This window comes from Simochromis diagramma, unplaced genomic scaffold (genome assembly GCF_900408965.1).
Source record: "Simochromis diagramma unplaced genomic scaffold, fSimDia1.1 OVJJ01000389.1, whole genome shotgun sequence".
NCBI lineage: Eukaryota > Metazoa > Chordata > Actinopteri > Cichliformes > Cichlidae > Simochromis > Simochromis diagramma.
In genome coordinates, this window is record NW_024387227.1 from 1947550 (window position 1) to 1967162 (window position 19613).

General features: G+C 38.6%; 2 protein-coding genes across 5 annotated transcripts; both read right to left on the bottom strand.

Moving 5' to 3' along the window:
- Nucleotides 1–358: 358 nt before the first annotated feature.
- Nucleotides 359–12204, bottom strand: LOC120746747 (aminoacylase-1A-like). Of its 3 annotated transcripts, XM_040052198.1 has the most exons (16): nt 12078–12204; nt 11634–11779; nt 10735–10799; nt 10526–10630; nt 10338–10432; nt 10064–10140; nt 9112–9201; nt 7401–7457; nt 7219–7292; nt 7072–7121; nt 6258–6402; nt 6084–6152; nt 5919–5998; nt 4731–4791; nt 4489–4595; nt 359–2811 (listed from the first exon to the last, which is right to left on the bottom strand). In XM_040052198.1, exons 2-16 carry the CDS (start codon nt 11758–11760, stop codon nt 2805–2807), a joined length of 1209 nt encoding a protein of 402 aa, XP_039908132.1. In that variant the 5' UTR covers nt 11761–11779; nt 12078–12204; the 3' UTR covers nt 359–2804. The 3 variants fall into 3 exon arrangements, with proteins under 3 accessions (XP_039908132.1, XP_039908130.1, XP_039908131.1); XM_040052196.1 differs by lacking the exon at nt 359–2811 and having other exon boundaries at nt 4036–4595; XM_040052197.1 differs by lacking the exon at nt 359–2811 and having other exon boundaries at nt 4036–4595; nt 12064–12161.
- Nucleotides 12205–13779: 1575 nt separating this feature from the next.
- On the bottom strand, nt 13780–19243 carry abhd14a (abhydrolase domain containing 14A). 2 transcript variants are annotated; one of them, XM_040052221.1, is made up of 5 exons: nt 18850–19243; nt 17843–18123; nt 17570–17685; nt 15605–15840; nt 13780–15408 (listed from the first exon to the last, which is right to left on the bottom strand). In XM_040052221.1, the coding sequence occupies exons 2-5, from the start codon at nt 18103–18105 to the stop codon at nt 15226–15228; spliced, it is 798 nt and encodes a 265-aa protein (XP_039908155.1). In that variant the 5' UTR covers nt 18106–18123; nt 18850–19243; the 3' UTR covers nt 13780–15225. The 2 variants fall into 2 exon arrangements, with proteins under 2 accessions (XP_039908155.1, XP_039908156.1); XM_040052222.1 differs by lacking the exon at nt 18850–19243 and adding an exon at nt 18666–18836.
- Nucleotides 19244–19613: the final 370 nt, after the last annotated feature.

Below are 19613 nucleotides of genomic sequence, written 5' to 3' on the forward strand. Positions count from 1 at the left end.
CCCATATGAGACGTGGGAGTGGAGATAATTCCTTTTTGGAGGAATTACAACATGAAGTGGAAGAGTCACATCAACGAGGAACTCTGTCACTGGGGGAGCTGATCTGGAATATCCTAACTGTACTAAGGGTTTATGTCTTTTATGTAATATGAAATTTAACAGGAGATTTTCTTAATGAGAAACTTGATGAGAAGGATGGAATTTGTGAGTAATTTGCAAAGAAATGGACTATGACAAGAATCATAATTGCCTCTGAGAAAGCCACCGTGCAGAAATAGAAACACACTCCTTCCACTGAGGATTTGGACATCTTGTTGAAAGCAGCTAGCAGCTTGAAATGCAAGGACCAGGACTGGACTTTCTTATTACCCAAGGATAGGTGGGTATAGTTCTTTTATTTATTTATTTTTTATATGTAACATGATTGGATAAAGACATATATTTGATCTATTCTTCCAATTAATCCACTCCTCTGTATTTACAATCCTTGGACCTTATAATACACCATGCTGTGGTAATTAGCGTGTAACCAATAATATTACCGATGCCTTCTCTCCATTCACACATTGAATAAAAAAAGAGCCGGAATGGAACTGAGTCATAAAATTGAATAAAATCACTATTTATGTTATTAATTACACCTCTGATTTTCTGCTATGACAGTTTAAAACGTGTACTGTGACAAATTAATGTTAAAGCTGACACTGATGTAAACACTGTGCTAAATGGGAACTTAAAGGCATCAGGCATTAGGCACACATAACGCAGTAGAGTCATGAACAGCGGCCTGCAAGCCAGTTTTTGTGACAAGCTCTACACTTTACGCATGCAGTGAACACATATGGTGCTAAATTGAGAACTCTCTCTAAGAAGGTGACAACAGGTACACTGGGAAGTCAACAACAAGACAACTCCCAAAAAGGAATAGTTTTCACAGACCAGCTCTGCTCTCTCTGTATCCCACCTGAATGACTTTTCTATAGCTAGTGTTCTTCTCACTGCTGAGACAGTACCTGCAGCACACTCATGTTGGACACATAGTCCAGCTCCTCCACACCTGCCATCACATGAAGATTTGCTCTCTCCCCCAGCACAGTCTCAAGAGTGTGGAGGTGTTATCAGGAGATGGGCCACTGCACAAGGACAACTGGACAAGGCTGTAGAAGGGCATCAGCAGCAGGACTAGTATCTGCTTCTTTGTGTGAAGAGGATCAGGAGGGGGACTGCAAGAACCCAACATAATGACCTCCTGCAGGATACTCATGTGTATATTTCTGTCCAAACTGTCAGAACCAAACTGCATGAGGGTCCTTTAGTGAGACCTGTTTTCACATCCCTTTCCCCAGAGAACACCAAAATTAGTTTCTGCCACTGGTGCCTGTTCCTTTTCACATATGATGTTGCAGGTAGCGTAGACATTTGCCACGGTGTCTCCGTGCTCTTTCATGCCCGTCACGTGTGCTCAAACCAAGAGATCACTTCCTTATGATTTAGGTGATAAGTTAAAGTCAAAGTCAGAGACAGTACTTAAGCTCATCCCATTTTCATGCGATCTGTCAGATGCACAGGAACACAGCCCAGAAATAAGTCTGGCAATGGTAGACTACAAAATGATGTAACATATACTGTATCAGCCAGGCATTTGGACATGCTCTATATAAGAAAAGGAGATTTTAAAATGCAGGGAAATGAATTAAGCATCAAAATGTGCGGTGAGACAGAGAATGTGTAGAAACTAAGGAGTTAAAAAGCAGATGTGCGGACATGGGTCTCAAATATATTATATCAAATAACTGTTATTCTTTTATGGCCTATTTAAGAATAGAAATCTCTCTTTTTAAAAAAAAGAGAGATTTCTATACTTAAATAGTTTAAATATGGAGCTTCTTTCTTCAGCCAAGGCCTATACAAGAAAAATGTTTTTTGGAAAACTACTAAATTAACTACCTTCAAAACACAGATTTGGATTTTTGTAGATACATTTCCTTATCTGAGTAAAAACGATTAAAATAAAAACCAGATGATCGCAGTGGCTGTTGAACTACAAGCCCTGAGAGAGTTAGCTCCTTCGATTACAAAAGGGTTTGGATGTATTTACCACCAAAGGACAGCTGTAGCTGCACTGCAGTGGAGCAGCAGAGCCATTCAGCTGTGTGATTTACACTGTGCATATAGCCCTTCATACACTGCAGCATCTGCGAGTATTAACAGCTCTCCCCAGAAGCAAGAAAACCATGGAAGTGAAAGTCATTACAGCCTTGCTATATGTACACCAAAGCTACTTTACGGATACTGATAGAGAAAATGTTTTTCAGACTGCCTCTCAGTTCTTGTTTACGATTTTATTTCTATAAATCTTCAGGCTTTACTTGGTCCATTAATTGTAAAAGCTCTTTGAGAGCTGTTCATGAATTATGATCATAATCCTGGAAACGCCACAGTAGGGTGTGTGCACAGACCTTGTGAATCAGGTAAAATCTCCCCATGTGGGCAGGCACCCTGCTCAGAGACCACAATTAAGTGGGGATCAACTGTCGAGCAATTTTCGTTTCCAAGGAAAAAACATGTATACAAATTACTGACTCTGGCACCACATATAATAAAGGCTTTCCTGAAATACTGAAACAGCGAAGTTGTCATTGACAAACTGTTTAACAGCACCTATGTTTCCCCACAGCCCGGCATTCAGAAGCTCGGCAGCTGACCCGACAGGATGGCTGCACCTTTTTCCCCCCCTCTGGGAGGAAGGATCTGGGTTCAGCTTTTATTCGGCTCCCTGATGGCCCCATGTGCTAATACTGCTGTCACGTCCTGGGGAGAGAGAGAAGACTAATTACTGACTGCACTCGCTTCCTGCCAGTCCCCCTCTGAGAGCCATACACTGTTAATTAGACGACAATACCAACGAGAGCTGCACTGTGGATGAGGCCGACCTTTACCTCATGTAAATAGCATTAAAAATCAAAATACATTTTTAATTCCTCATTGCCATTATTCCATCTGTATTTCATAACATCCTTCTTTACAGAGTTTTTCCATTTTTAACCATCCAAGTAAAGTGAATAAAAAAATCACTTTCTATTTAAGGGACACGCTAAATAAAAACACAATTTTAATCTGGCTGGGTGAGCAGAGATTTTAACTGTAGGCCAGTTTTACACCTTTCTGTCTTACAGATTTTAAAATGATGCATTCTGATTTAGTGATTCCCTCTGGCCAACACATTAGATATCTGTCTGATATTTTAAATATGATTTTTAGCCACAGACTTTCTGTGAAACTGCACTCAGGCTCTGGAATAAAAGCTAATTGCAGCATACTGACATGCTCACAATGAGATCACCGTAAGCACAAACACAGTAATGCCACCATTTTACTTTAGGTTGTTAGAACGCTAATGTTTGCTAGTAAGCACTACACCTAAAGCATAAATGATGCTGATGGAATATTTTGGGTGGGTGAGGATAATACTGGGTGAATAAATATCAGGACCAAAGAAAAATCAAAGCACCAAATCAAATTTCCTGCAGACATTTATATTTTACCTATTATCACAACTGCCACCTATCTGTGGTCCACTATCACCAAATTTAGGAGGATGAATCCAGTGAGACATTTCTGCATTTTATAGTGTTGTGTTCCTTTAGGAGGCAAACCCATGTTGTGCATTTTGTGAAATACGAGCTCTAGCTCCATCTTGCTGTTAACAGGTGATTAAAAAAAAGCAGCCTTTAGGAACATAATGGTGAAATTAAGCGGGGGGAAAAGCTGGATTTTTGTTTGGGGTCCACTTTGTGATTATCTTGAGGCTACAAATGGATTCAGTGTTTTATTGATGTGATTATTTTAAATGTTATTGCTGGACCTTTAACCAGATGTTTGGAGGTTAAATGCCTCCCCCAAAGGCAATCAGAAGTGTTCTTTCATAAAACAACAGCAATTCTGCCTCTAATTAATAGGTCTAATTAAACTGAGTGTTAACGTGGCATCACGCATGTCTCTCCTGTTTGTGTAGCAGAAAACAGGACAGTGACAGTAGTGAAGAAATACATTTATTCAGTTTGACTTTTGGTTAATTAAAATTTTCTGTCATCTAAAATTTTAGATTTGGTTTAATTAGAAACTGGCAATCAAAAGCCTCTTCAGCTTTCACTTGAGTTCTTTAAATGAACTGATTTACACAACAGGCATTAATCCTTCAAAAAAAAGGTACACTCAATCTCAACGCTAACATAAAGGATGCTAAGACTTGCTGCTGTGCTGAGTAAAGCAAAGCTTAGTGTGACTTCATCCTGAGAATCAAAAAGATAAACAGTACCAAAGGCTCAGTGCTCCGTTTAATGATATACTCTTTGGTAATCTTTGATAATTCCTCAAGTTAAATAGTCAGATAATCTGGTAAATATGTTTTAGAAAGGATTAAATTATGTCTAAGCCTCATTGGGAAGGGCAGCAACGCTGGCAAGAGCCGGGATGATCCTCTCGTACACGCTGATGCCTTTCAGGAAGACTTGCTCGTTCAGATACTCGTTGTGATCATGCAGCAGGATCGGCGTCCGGTTCATTGGAGAAAAGCCAATAGCAGGGATGCCCACCTAGATCATTAAACAAACATTATTTAAAACACAAGAACTGATTTCTCCCAGTAACGTCAATAAAAGAAAAACCTCAAATGACTCGCAGAAGAAAATTTCCTCCATTTACAAACTCAAGTCAGTTCTTAAACTCACCGCACGGATGAAACGGCTATCTGTGGCAGCAGGAAAGATCTCCTTCTTCAAAGTCATATTCCTAGAGTGGAGATGATCATATGAGACGTGGCTGTTGATTACACAGTATGCTCCTGTTTTTAGCTGAAACTATATGGATAAGATGTTTTTAAACGTGTGCAAAAAGTGTCACTGCCTATATTGGAAATGCTTGCAAAGCATAAGTAAAAACTCATATATATGTAAATCTCCCTGAATAACATATTAAATGAAAAAGAAAATTCTAGTGTTTCACAGCTCCACAAGTATCTGTGACAAACCTTTCCAAGCACAAGGAGCAAATTGTGAGAGTTGTGTGAACATTTGCAGCTAATGTGTGAAGACTCATAGAGCGGATATTTTAAAAAAAATTTAAAAAAAAAAAAGAAGAAGAAAAGAAAAAAAAGGTTATGTAAGCAGATTACAAGCATATAAAATTCAGTTTTGCCATAAACTAATACAGCAGATCATTTTTAATTAAAATCTTAAATTATTAATTGTTCAACAGTAAGATGAACACATACTATTTGAAGAATCACCAGAGTTAGCAGCTGCAGATGAAGCCAAAACAAAGGTTTAAGCTGTGACCACTACACAACACTGCACACCTATCAGCCAAAACACTGACACGGGGAAATAAAAAACACTGATCATCTGGTTACAATGACGATTCAAGACTCTTTATTGTCATTATGCAAGCATAACAAAATTAAAGCAATACTCCCTCACATGGAGAAAAGAAGACTTAACATAAATATACTGAGACAATAAAAATACAAAATGCAATACTTTAACAGCCCACAATAAATGTTGGACCCTTGTGGAGATAAAATCACTCAAACACTGCTGCAGCCCTTAGACCACATAGTATAAGCACTGCATGTCAGCAGCGGTCGCTTTTTTGTACTGGTTTTCATCTTTGCTTTGTGCAGTCAGCTTTGTATTCTACTAAGACAAAGATCTTACAGATGTGTGCCGTCATTTGTGTTGGGGTGTGGGGTTGTAGCCTCAGGTTTATATTGTTAAATAGTGATGTAGTAATCTGATGGCATCTTAATGTAACAGATGCAAATCAGAGTAGAATTGTGGCTAAATGTCGTCACTTTCACAGACTCGTGAAAACAGCAGCGTTATGTATTCCAGGTTTGAAAAAGGATTTAGTCCACTCACATTTCTTTGCAGGAAGCACTGAAGGCATTCCACCATGGATCACTCTCATCTGTGGATGTGATATTCTGGTTCATGTGTTTCTACAACAGATACCAGCTGATTTAGACCATCTGACCATCAGAACAAACCAACAGCAGTCTTAGAGTTGAGAGCAAGCACACTGACCTGAGCAAAATCATAGGTGACATCTTCTCCTGCTTCCTTACACCACTGCTTGATCTGTCTCTCAAACTCCTGGTACAGTGGTAATTTAAAAGTCAATGTGGAGTACTATGACACTTGCAGCCATGTGCATAATTGTACGAAGGAGTTACACAAACACATAAACCACTTACGCACCTGTAGATTTACTGTAGGTGGTATTCTTAGGTCAAAGCTGACGTCCATTTCAGCCGGGATGACATTGTAGGCCACGCCCCCTTTGACCATAGTCATATTTACTGTGGTGACGTCACCAAGTGTAAAACACTCACTGGTATTTAGCCTGAGGAGAGAGAAGGTAATAATGCAAAACAGACCAAAATGCAACTTTGAATCAAACACAACTGCATTTTATAAAAGTTTATATTTAATTTAATGGTCTCTTCCCAATTATCTATGGGACACAAAGACAACTGATGAGCAGTATATGACAATTAATACATTATTGCTTCCATTTCTGTAGTTTTTTAATGGTTACAGTGAATTTAGAGGTAATGTGCCAGAAGACACCTTTTTAAAATATTTTCCTTTAGTTATGTTGAATCGTTCATGAGAGACTGAGCAATTGAATTTCCACAACCCAATTATGTCATACATTTCTAGGCATCCAAAAGTGTAAATATTTATCTAATGTCCTGAATACTGTGTGAAAAAAAAAAACAGAAAAAAGTTTTTAAATAAATAAATATAGGCTACTCACATTTATGACATGTAAACATAAATTAGAAGTTCTTAATGTCTACACAGTTCATTAAAGCATGCTGCTATGGGACAAATTAGCTGCAAATAGACCTACAAGCAAATTAACCCATCGTCTGTACATTTGAAATTGATTTACACACTTTTGTGAGCAGGTTTTGGGGTAACCTATCACCTCAAACTAACTCCAAAGAGATCTATTATAGAGGAAATCTAGGACCTGCTTACACTACCAAAGTGTAAATTTCCTCACCTGTGTTTTTCCTTCTCTCTGAAGTCCAGGAAGGAGTTCATGACATGGCGCTATAAGAAAGTGAAAAGATAAGTGTTGTTACTGACACTTTCCTTTAGTCCTGTTTTCAACCGCTTTATTAACCAGTAACATTGTACAGATAAGTACCAGCTTCTCAGCTGCTGTATTCTCCACAAACCGAGACCCATGACCTGGACTGCCTGGGCAATGGACAGTAATCCCTGAAAGCAGAGGTAATCCTGCTTGATTCAAGACACGTTTTATCATCTAACCAGTAATTCAAAACTAATTTAAGTTGAGGTTTCAATTTCTGTGTATTCTGTACTTACACCAGGGGTTCCTTTCCCCATAAAACACAGTGAACGCATCAGTGGGATTGGCCAAACCTGCAGAGCATGCAGAAAAAACTCAAATACACTTCGATCCATCCATTTTTCTCCACTCATCCAATTCAGGAACAAGGATGGGAACGGAAGCCCATCCCAGCTGCCACAGGGCAAGAGGCAGGGTACACCCCCAGAGACAGACAATCATGCACTCTCATATTGACACTTGCAAGTCACTAGTTAATTTAGTATCACAATGAATCTAACCTCATGCACAAGAACATGGAAACTCCAGTTCAAGATGTACTGACTCCCATTTCTGAGCAGACATAACCAAACACTGGAATCTCTTGATGTTTGGATGTCAAATTTAAACCCAGTGAAGACATTTATGAAGGCATATGAGGCAAAAGTCTAACATCTTCACTATTTTTAGTCGTAAAATATTTCAGGAAGTGTTCTTATCTGTATTGAAACCTAAAACTTTCTAGATTATCATGAAAAAAAAAAAAGAGATTAAAAACTATTACATTTTTTTTACTTTGTAAACTGTGTCTATTTTTTTTAATTACTGTGGTTTTATAACAAAGGGAATTAACAATCATTTGAAGCACATTTGTCAGCCAGCATCACTGGCTGGCCACTTTTCTATCTAGCAGTCGCTGTTAATCAGCTTGCTGTTGCATTCTCTCTTATTGTGTTTAAGTCTGATCAAACCAAACACTGGCTCTGTTATAAACTCAGCCATGCAGGCAAGTTTGTTTTTATCTTTGGCATGAATAATGTAAAAAAAAAAAGCAATTTACATATATAACCTGAAATTTTCAGACCTGCATTTACTCATTTTTTTTAAAGGTCTCAGTGAAAAAGTCAAGAAGTTCAGAACTTTTTGAACTGATGTTACTGACACCAATTAAAAAGTAAAATCACACAACAACACAACGAAGTTACAATCCCGACTTAATGGTCTCACCCATCCTAAGAGAGAGAAAAACAGGAAGCCCAGTTAGTGCTGATCACAAAGAAAAAACACCCATATAAACACTTCCAAACCTCCCAGAGTAACACTTCTCCTTTCTCCAGAAAGTGTGTAAGGTTGAGGCTGAATCAGTTCGGAAAGATAAGGGAAGGTCTGAACACAGAGTATAACATAAAAGAATATGGACAGAAAATTATTAATATATGTGAAAGAAAAATAAGTAAATACCAAATTTGATTTATAATTTATACATTTGAATTATAATCTTCCCCCATTAAAAAAAAAAACTTATTAAAAATAATGTAGTGGGTTTCAGGATTAAACCACTCTTCTATATGACATCAAAGAGAAAAGATAAAATCAAATGTTTGAAAAAGAAAGAAAATAAGGGAAAGGCTAGTAAAGACTGCCAACAACAAAGACATTCTCTAAATCCTTTTATTTCACTACAGCATGATCAATTCTCAAATTTAAATGTGTAGGTTTTTATTGTTAGTCTCTTCCCTTTATTAGCTTAGTTTTACTAGGTGCTCTTGTTATGGTTACCTGCAGTTTTATCTTGTTTCAAAAGTAAAAGGATTTTCTGTGGAAATAATTCAAACTAAATAAATAACAAGTATTTTTAACTCACTCATACAATTTGGCATGTTCAATATTTTGATTTTGATTCATTTACTTTTGAAAAAGAATACAAAGGCTGCTTTATCTTTAACTGTATCTCTTTATTTTTTTTACCTTCATCAAGGGCAAAGCCGATGTTTAACTTGTGAAACTCTGGCTGCTTCACAAATGTCTCCATCCCCTTGTAGCCTCCAACTTCCTCATCTAAAAAAATAAGTAAATAAATAAGTGACTACAACCTAACAAGACTCGGAGAGCAAACTTCATCCTTATTAGTTGGATTCAATGATTATGGCTGATTAGACATCTGCTCGGGACGAAGCTGGGAGGAGCAATGCTGGCAACAATGTAAACTCCCAGGAGCCAGTGCCTCCACTCCACGCTGGCACAGTGCAGAAATGTTGCTGAAAGGGGTGCTGTTTCAGTTTAATTTATTCAGACTTGAATCAAAGCCTTTGTGTGGAAAGCAGACAATAAATACCGTACAACATGTACAAACAGATTCAGGAAACAAAGCGTACTTGGACGCACATATTTAACATGTCTATACTGGATAAATGTGAATAGACAAAGTCCTGCTGTTAAAGTTTACATCTCCACAACCTAGGAGATAACGTTTAACACACTGTGTGTTTTCCTACCCATCTACACTGTTAACAGACCCCCTAATAAGAGTCTACTTAATATGCATTTCCTGTTTTTATGATATCTTGAGGTGTCTCTGGCAGAGTGACAGGTCAGAGTTAATCTTAGATTGAGCACATGTGTTTGGCTGACCAAAGGTAAAACTCATCTCCTTTGTGTTTAATGAGTACAAGACTACAGTTTGTGATCAGTCTTTATCCCTGTTAAAGAATTACTGAAGCTGCATCATAAGCAGTTAACAACAACAGGAGAATGAGGATGGTATCAGTCACACACTGTATGTGTTTTTACTGTCCTAGCATTACTAATTAAGGAGTAATCAGTCACAGTAAGTAAAAATACCCATGAGCCTGTATTAACAATATGAAAAGACATTACAAACAATTTAAAAACAGAATGGAGAGGCATATTACAATCTTACCAGGAACAAACATGAGATGGAGAGTGCGTGTCGGTTTCCATCCCCTCGCCTTCAGCCTCCTGACTGCCTGGATGTACCTACACAGAACAAAGTGAACGCAGCAGATATATGACAGGAACAAGGACGAGAGTGTGAACTGACAGTATGCAGGCTGAGTGAGCGGGTGTTAAATCGGGTGTTTCTCATAGAAACATAAATACAAGAGAGCATCACAACAACACTAGAGCACAAATCCTGTTTAATAAAGCAAGTTATCAAGGCAGGTTATACCCACTGTATAGTTACACATTTCATGTCCTGTGATCCACGGGCATAAATGTTGCCCTCTGCATCTTTGAAAGCACTGAAAGCATCGTACTTCCAATGTTCCTGGAGAAAAGATTGATATCAAATCTGTTTTTTTCAGGTCTGTTACAGGTGATAACAGGATTGTAGCGCCATACAGTGAGACCGATGTCATACCTGATAAACAGGTACAACATCTGTGTGGGAATTCAGCAAGATGGACTTCAAGGTGGGATTCGTTCCCTCCCATGTCATGATGGATATGACTCTACCTGGAAAAACCTAAAAGGAGCAGGGACAGGAAAAGGATCTTTTTATTATTAATGTTATGTCCACTGTATCATGTAAACAACTGCTCTCTGAACGTAGCCATCAATGTCACACACCTCGATCTTCTTCAAGGGTAGCTCAAGCTCCTCCGCTATTCTGTCAAGGAACCTAAGAGCAGCATCTATGAAAGAATAAACAAACAACAAGACATCGCACTCAAGCATTAATAATTGAGTGAAAATTCTCAGTCACAGCTCCTGCTGCTGGACTTTGACAAGCCTTCTCCTGTCATCATTGCATTTTCAGCCACTTTTAGATGTGCATGTGAAAAGCAGTCTAGCTAGCCAGTCACACTCTCTCACTTTTTCTATGATTATTAACTCTCTCAGAGCAACTGGAACACAAACCCTGTTTAACATGGTTGCTGTTAAACAGGGTGAAATATATTTCCAACAAGGATCTAACTGCACGGGACGCATTTCACAACCGTAAACAGGGTCGTAATGCCTCCAAATAGTTGTTTGGAAAATGATCCATCCCCAGGGTCACATGTTTTTGCCTCATGGCTGTTGCTTTTATTTTTTCTACTCCTGAGACTCAGCACAAGGTGTAACCACTGAACTGAAAACTTTACATAACAGCTCAGCGTTTAAGAACATCTGTTACATGCATAACTGTGAGCATTTAATGTTTAACTGACACAGATAAGAAGTGAACTTTGATTACTTTTTCTCTTTGAAGAAAGACAATGATGCCACTGATACAAGAAAATCCATGTTACAGTTTCTCAAAGGAAGCACAGATACTGTTTACAATACATTTATTATTATACTATATAAAGAAACAGCATTTGTCGATCATAATCTTAAAGGAAAACCACAGAGAAACAAGACATGAAAAAGATCATTAGTCAAGCAGCGGTTTGGGGTCTATTAAAGACAAATGCATCCCAAAATTCAATTGCGCCATATCGCTAAAGGTCACGAACTGAGCTCATGTAATAAAAGTCTCTCACCATAGTCGGGCTCTGGGTGCACAGTTCTGAGCCGGAGGTAGTCTCTAAAAAGAGACACGGAGGGGTCTTCACCCTCAGGAAAGCTCTGTCCGCCTCCAACACCTGGACCGTCTTTGTCAGGCAGCATGGTTCGATTTATCCTCTGCCTGAGGACATAGGAGGCAACACACGGCAGGTTCATGTGGCAAATATCTGTTCTTTATCTGGCACAGACATGACGCTAAATCCGTTTATCACTGTCTCCCTTTTACCGCTGCCATGACCTTACCTGCTTAAAACACCTCAGCTCGGGTCCTGATAAAAGCTAGCTAGCCTCAAGCGAGTTAACTTATTGTCCCTGTCTTTTGGCACAGGCTCCAGCAGCGGAGATTACAGGACGGCAAATAGCGCAGTGTTATTTACTCCACCTTATTTTAATACTTATTATTACTTGTTATTACTCACCCTCTCCAGCCACGCAAGCTCCTATGACCCAGGTAACCAGGTTTGTGACAGTGTGTGGCGTGTGTGTTACTGTGGATCAGCTGACATGCTGCTGGCTTCCTGCCCTTCAAAATAAAAGTCTACTAGCTGTGGTAACTACAATGAATTTGCATTTTCTGCTTTTCTGTTTCACACATTCGAAAGACACGACTCTCGTCCAGAACTCTTTGTATTTTTTTTATGCTATCGCGCCGTACTGACACGCTTTCATGTTTTTTCCGATCGTGGCTCAAGAGTTGGCAGTTCGTCTTGTAATCGGAAGGTTGCCGGTTCGAGCCCCGGCGTCCTTGGGCAAGACACTTCACCCGTTGCCTACTGGTGGTGGTCAGAGGGCCCGGTGGCGCCAGTGTCCGGCAGCCTCGCCTCTGTCAGTGCGCCCCAGGGTGGCTGTGGCTACAATGTAGCTTGCCATCACCAGTGTGTGAATGGGTGGATGACTGAATGTAGTGTAAAGCGCTTTGGGGTCCATAGTGACTAAGTAAAAGCGCTATACAAATACAGGCCATTTACTATTACCATTCTTTTCCCTTTAGTGGTCGCTACAGCCGATCATATTCTTCCATCCCCCCCAAGTTCGAGCACCATCCTCTGTCACATCAGCCCTGCATGTCCTCCTTCACTGCATGCATGGATCATCTCCATGGTCTTCCCTTTTTTCTCCCGCCTGGCAGCTCCATCTTCATCATCTTTTGTCCAGTTAACCCACTATCCCTCCTCTGCACATGTCCAAACCATCTCAACGTTTATCTCCAAAGCACTCATGAGCTTTCTCTGATATAAAGGCTTGATTTAAGTAAATTCATTTATTTTACTAATTTACTTATTGAGAGGTTTCTTCCCATATAATTTCCTTTGCATTGTTTTTATATCTTGTATGCTTTGAATGTATGTATTACATTTTTAAAATTAAAATACAAATTTAATACCAGACACTTCAGTTGGCATATACATATGTGGATTTATGTGCACATGTGGTCTGTGCATGTACACACATGAATAATTTTACCTTTGTTCCTTAAATAAATGGCATTGTTTCAGTGCTGATATCCTGCTCAGTGTCTTTTGCTCCCTGCTTTTAAATCAGATGTCACTCTCAACATGCCAGAAAGGACCAGAAAGTCAAGTTGAAACTAGAACTTAAATTGTGAAAGCAGGCTGATTGGTGAGCTACCAGACAGTTACTCATTTAATCGTCTCCATCCTGGTCTGCCACCACCAGCTCGACCTCCTGTCTTTTTGTCAGTATCAGTCTCCAAATCATACATCATAGCAGGTCTCACTACCATCTTGTAAATCTTCTCTTGCATCTATTTTTTTGTCTCTCATCTCCACCCACTCCACCCTGCCTGCACTCTCTTTTTCACCCCTCTTTTGCACTGTCCATTACTTTGAATGACCAACTAACCAGAGGTATTTCTTGCAGCTCATTCACCTACACTACCTGTGAGATCTATGCGACTTCACCATTCCACCTGCCTCCCTTTCGTTCATTAATTTTATTTTAATTTGGGGCCTGAATAAAAAAAAAGTACAAAAAATTATATACAAGTCACAAATTATATACAGAAAACTTCTACAAAGAAAGTCATATAAATACATCAAGGTTAAGCTTAAGGTTTGTTCCTTCTTAACATGGCAGCATGTTGAATGAAATACACAAAGCACAGATTTTTTTGCCTTTATTTTAAGCAGTGCACGTATTTTCCTTTTTCCATGATTGTCCAAACTCATTGAAAATATATTACATACAACTTCAATATTATATAATACAAGAGTTGGTTTTTAAATTATTTTTACATTGTTAACACTTTCTTTTACTGTTTTTTAAACTCCATTACTTTGAGCATCAAGTGTGTTTGCTTTTGTTTAGCACAGCTTGTGTTTAATGGGAGCCAGAATGGTTACCAGATATTTATAGAAATGCTGTTTGTTGAATGTGAAACTAACAGAAGCTTTCAAATACAGGTGGAAGCAACATTTGCTTATTTACAGTAACCTACATGTCACCCACAAAAATGGTAACAGTCACTCAAACCACATTAAATATTTTTTACATGCAACAGGCGATGAGAAAAACAAGAATCAAAACTCACCACTATACAAGTCTCTGTTTTTTTGTTTTTTTAACAAGATAAGCTGAATTACTCTTGTATTTTTAGGCGGCAAAGGAACCGAAAAATAATGCATTCGTGACATCTGAAATACTACATTGTTAAATGTAAAATTTTAAACACTATTTTCCAAACCACAGAGTGTTGACCTGTCCAGGGCGGACACCCCACCTCATCCCCTATAACAGCTATTCCCTTGTCAAAGTTTTTTTTTTCTCTACAAGAAATAAGAATTCTGCTGATTTAAGTCACTACAGTCAACCACTGATTGGCAGAAAAAAACCATCTTCCTGTCTTTTCCTAATCACTATTTCTTGACTTCAGTGGAAAAAGCCATGAAGTAAAAGAAAGATGTGGGGGAGGGCTCGACTGCGTTTACGTTAGACTAATCAATAATGTTACAGCAGATGCTGCTGATGAGCACCTGCTGTGAAACTTTAATGTTTCATGTAGGCTTCCTGTGCCTACACTAAAATTGGATAATGATAATCCTAAAGGCTAAACCTTAGATTTACTTTGATCATCATTTTTAATATAGTTCATGTCTTTCTTCATATATATTTTTTAAATAAATCTAAATTCTTTACAGAGAGAAACAACATCATAAAAGCTAATTTAGTTACAGCAGCCTAGAGTTCATACGTCGCCTGTAGGTTTATCATAGCCTGTCACTGATGGTTTAAAACATATCAGCAGGTTATGGTATAACATGGAACCTACTGGAGCTGGATTGAAATGGAACCATTTGCCTGCATGATTTTTCAGTTATATTTTCATGAAAAATTGGATGGTGTGTCGCTTTGAACTGTGGGTTGGCTTTACCTACTGCCCTTTCACAAAGCATGGTCCAGTGTATAGTATGCTAAAGGAGTTAAAAAAGGAAGCACTGAAGCACTTTCTTTAGTATGTAGAGATTTCAATCAGCTCCTATTATACTTCCAGGTCACTACATTCAAAGAAAAAATGACTATTCCATCCTAACCCAGGTATTCTGCCACTCATTTCAGTTTGCTGAGGAATTCAATCAATCCTTGGTGAAATTCTCTGGTTTTGTCAATATAGCAGGCATGGCGCGCTCCTTCCAGCTTCAGCACGAAGTGATTTGGGAGTTGTATGAGGTTCTTGTGGGACTGGGCACCCAGATTTGTGTCCTGTGCCCCAAACACAATCAGAGTGGGAGTCTGAAAAGGACACAGGACTAAGAAGTCAAAGAGGAAGACACCCATCCTACAACATAAAAAATACTCACAACAGTCTCAACAAAGAGCAAGTTTTCTGCCTCAATTGTGGGGTAAATATGCTGAAACAAGTTATAATACAGTAAGTATTTATAGTCATTGTATTCAGAGATCGCATCATTATTTATGCCTCTCTCACCTGAATATTTTGGTACTGCTGTGCAGAGTAACTCCGGGTCCCAACTGGTGCTATAGGGATAAAACCGTGTAGCTGAGCACTGTTCTTCATGAGAAAGGGGAGGGAGTAATGTCCACTCATCGATGGGCTCAAAAGCACAGCTGCTCTCACCCCCAAAGACTCCATGAACCTTGAAAGGAGATCCACTCGACTTTGGTCAGTCTTCAGAGACTCCGAGTCTGGTGATTTTCCATATCCTTAAAATATATATAAAAGAAAGGGGATATAATTGAAATAAACTTAAATAGATAACACTACAACACTACACTACATATATTAAAGCTAATTTACACCTAGAGCAAGAAACTCTCACAGGTTTAACCTGAAATTTTTTTTTTTTAAGTATTTAAAGTTACAATTCTTCGAGCATGCGTAGCACCATCTTGTGAGAGTACAGAATGTGACATCACCGGATTGGTTGGTTATTGCTAATCGACTGACATTAGTTTGTGTCCGCTAACTAGTGAGAGAACTGATAACAAGGTGGAAAACAAGGGGGAAAAAACTAAAACGTAGTCTAAGGAATCCCTTTTGTGCTGCCCTTGGCTGATAAATGAGTTTTATGTTAATAATAAAATACAAAAAAAAAAAAAAAAAAAAATCAAAGATATGCTGTTGTCATTCACTCTCTGTCTCTTAAGCAGTAACTGGTTATTCATTGCTGGCTAGCTGGACTGAAATGGGAAAACTGAGACGTTAGCCGTAAGGTTCGGTATTGTAGAGTAGTTTATTATTGAGGACTGTGTGCAGGAGAGCCTGTTGGAGTGAGGTGTGCTGGTGGTTCACCGAACCAACAAGCTCAAGTTTTTCTTTACTTTTCCTCATGGTGTCAGGTATACATGTATATATTAAAGTCTGGTTTGTATCAGGGGTTAGGTCTTTTCTTTTTCAAACCACATCTAAAACACTTTACAAGATAACTGGTTACAAAAATAAATAAACCTCCAGGTTAGCCTCCTTCATTTACATTTGTGCTCTTCCTCACTTCTCGTATGAAATAACTCACTCAGTGAGATAATGTTTTCAAACTAAAGAGTTTCCACAGCAGTTTTCCGAGAGAACTTCTAAACGCAAAAATCTGAATCAGCTTTAATACATGTCCACTGTAAACAAAGCAATCATTTAGGAATGTGTGCAGAGTGGGATTTTAAAGTGTTTTCCAGCATTCCCTTTTGTCGTTTTAGGTGTTTCTAGTTAATCTGGTTGCTCAGACCGCTTCTCAGTTCACCTTGATTTGGAGCAGAGTTGGAAACTACATGCAAACATCAAATTTCAAGTAAGGCTTGTCCTGCTTACATCAACCCAGATTTAAGCCCTTTTCCGAAAGGATGCTGTACTTAATCACAAAGTGAGTACCAACAATCCATATAACATACGTAATCATACATCAGTGCTCATATATCAGCTAGCATGAGTATGATAAACTAGACTGAAGTGAGCTTCAAGGTCTGCACTCATACAATGCAGGTAAAAATATTTTTAACCACAAGAGTGCGCTATTAACTCATGAAACCGGAGCTTGCTAAACCAAATGCACTATTGAATAACTACAAAAATGTGCATGAGAAAACTGCTGTAGCCTACTTTTTACTTTAAATGTATGCTGTCAGTCGACTCATCTCATAAACTCAATACATTAATAAAACTTACTGACTCAATTCTCATTGTGAATACAATTTTGTTTTCATATAACTGAGGAACGGCCAATAGTGTGCAAACTTTGTTTTATTGTTTTACTGTATAATTAAACTTAAGTAATTATTTTGTAACTAATATACTGTGTCCGATAGCAAATACTTGTAATAAGCAAGATGATCATCACTAGTGACAAATGAAATTTCCCCTTGTGGGACTAATAAAGGTATATCAAATAAAAGTATATCAAATTCTTAGTGCTTGTGACGTTTGATTCAACTTAAGTTCTACCTGGTAGGTCCATCGCCAAGGCCTGATATCCATTAGTTGCCAGCAGGGCCATGGTACCAAGTTCTTCCCAGGTTTTGGATGTGAAGGCCTGACCATGCAATAAGACAATTTGCAGCCTGCACAAACACATAACTGTGTTAACCGGGATTTTAGAGCAGACACAAACCAATCCTGTGATAATCACCATCGCCATCTGGTTTATTAACTAATTTTGTAAATTGGTTTGCTATTAATTAAAACTGGAATGCATGCTATGTCCTCAGATAAGCTCACCTTGGCAGTATCTGCCGTCCAGCTCCATCCACTGGTAAAGCTTCTCGGAAGAACAGCGGGGGGTCTCCGGGCAGCTGTCCGGTGCGAATAGACACATTGATAGTTGGAAGTGGAAGAGGAGGGGTGGCCATTAGCCCCATTTTTTGAGCTTCCAGGGATGGCTCCATGCTGCCCTGGCGAATGGATGGCAGCAGAAGGTAGAGCAGTAACGTGGCCAACAATACCAGGCCCAGAACAACGAGACGATTACGCAAGAAATTCATTTCCTCAAGATGAAAGATCTAGAGAAAGCGGTAAACAGTAAATTGTTTAAAAGCCCTTCATATTATTCCGGTTCACACAATAGTGCTATTCGTCTGGCACTGTATAAATGGATGAAAGGACTAGTACCCAAACCTGTGGTTTTACCTGCACAATATGTGGTTACAAATTGCAAACTTCACCTGTATTGTTAAAGTATTTACTGTCACATTGCTGATAAACACAGCTGATTTTCATCGTCACATATAATAAATAGAGCTGACTGGTAACATTTTTAATGTAAAGCTACCAAAAAAGTGTTTGTTGCTTGGCAGTTCTTCACTTAATTAGGTGGACATTAACATTTAGAAGTGAATTGGTTTTCCTTAAAAGATTGAAGGTGAGATCCTTTGGAAACAATCATCTAAATGCAAGCTGAGACAGACTGCAAACGAATAATCCTTGCACACCCCGCATGAGACACTGTTCACTCTAAAGGTGCTTAATAAATGTCAATTGGACAAAAATGTTTGGGGACGGGTGGATTTGCAAGGTAACAGAATGAACAAATGAACAAACAAACCTAGATACAGCCAGGATTAGTGACTCCAATTGTTTGGTGCTGCAGTGCAAAACAGTAAGACGACCAATATAATCGAGCCAAATGAAAATGACAGCTAGCACCAGCTAATTGTATTGCTCCGGTACTAGCTAAACCCGCACGATGGGACGCAGCGGGAGGCGACCTGCATTATGCAGCAACATACCGACACAGAGGAGGTAATTAAACACGTTCAGTGGCGGAGGGGCGAGGCTTTCTTCTCTATCGTCATCGTCCTCGGCGTTGCTGGTTGCCAGTGATGGGAAATGTTGCTGAAAGGCTTCGGTTCGCTGCTCGTTTGGATGGCTAATTTAGCTTTTCAAAGTGAGAGGAGAAATTGTACTTAAAGACAGCTGCACATCTTTATTCTTCTAACAAAGTAAAACCAATTACCCGGTCAATGAACGAGTGGTTGCCGATAAACTCAAAGTAGACGAGATATTAATCATCAGACGAGAAAGACAGTAGCGCAAACGCATTATAAAGAATTTTTGTCCGATATAAATTAAATCTACCACGATTTTAAACCGACTTTTTCTCGTCGGAGCACTTTAAGAGCTGCACACAACACTAATCTCAACGGCACTTCCCGTTGAAAGTTTCTTTCCCGAAAGCGAAGAAGTGAATTATTTTTGTTTTTTAAAGGTTTTGGATACTTGGTTTACTTTTAGAAAATGAACATAACAAAGCTTGCAGAAATAAAAATAAAATAAAACAAAATAATAATAAATGTAAAGTGTAACTGAGTGCTCAAAAGAATGTTAAGCTCTAAAGTAAAATACAGTACATGCCATTTATCCCAGACGCTGTATAAAACCTATAACCTAAAACAAGATAGACTGGCATATAAGTACAGTATTTTTTCCAATAAAATAAAACACAATATGACAAAACAAATATCTCAAGTAAAATTTTTTACAATAATATTTT

Excerpts from the sequence above, each read along its gene's own strand:
- LOC120746747 (XM_040052196.1), bottom strand. The coding sequence starts at position 11,760 with ATGCTGCCTGACAAAGACGGTCCAGGTGTTGGAGGCGGACAGAGCTTT. Across the intron at positions 10,141-10,337 it reads ATGAAATGTGTAACTATACA|GTACATCCAGGCAGTCAGGA; the intron begins GTGGGTATAACC and ends TGTTCTGTGTAG. Across the intron at positions 6,403-7,071 it reads AGAGAGAAGGAAAAACACAG|GCTAAATACCAGTGAGTGTT; the intron begins GTGAGGAAATTT and ends CTCTCTCCTCAG.
- abhd14a (XM_040052221.1), bottom strand. The coding sequence starts at position 18,105 with ATGAATTTCTTGCGTAATCGTCTCGTTGTTCTGGGCCTGGTATTGTTG. Across the intron at positions 15,841-17,569 it reads CTTGGCGATGGACCTACCAG|GATATGGAAAATCACCAGAC; the intron begins GTAGAACTTAAG and ends ATATATTTTAAG. Across the intron at positions 15,409-15,604 it reads AGCAGTACCAAAATATTCAG|ACTCCCACTCTGATTGTGTT; the intron begins GTGAGAGAGGCA and ends TGTCCTTTTCAG.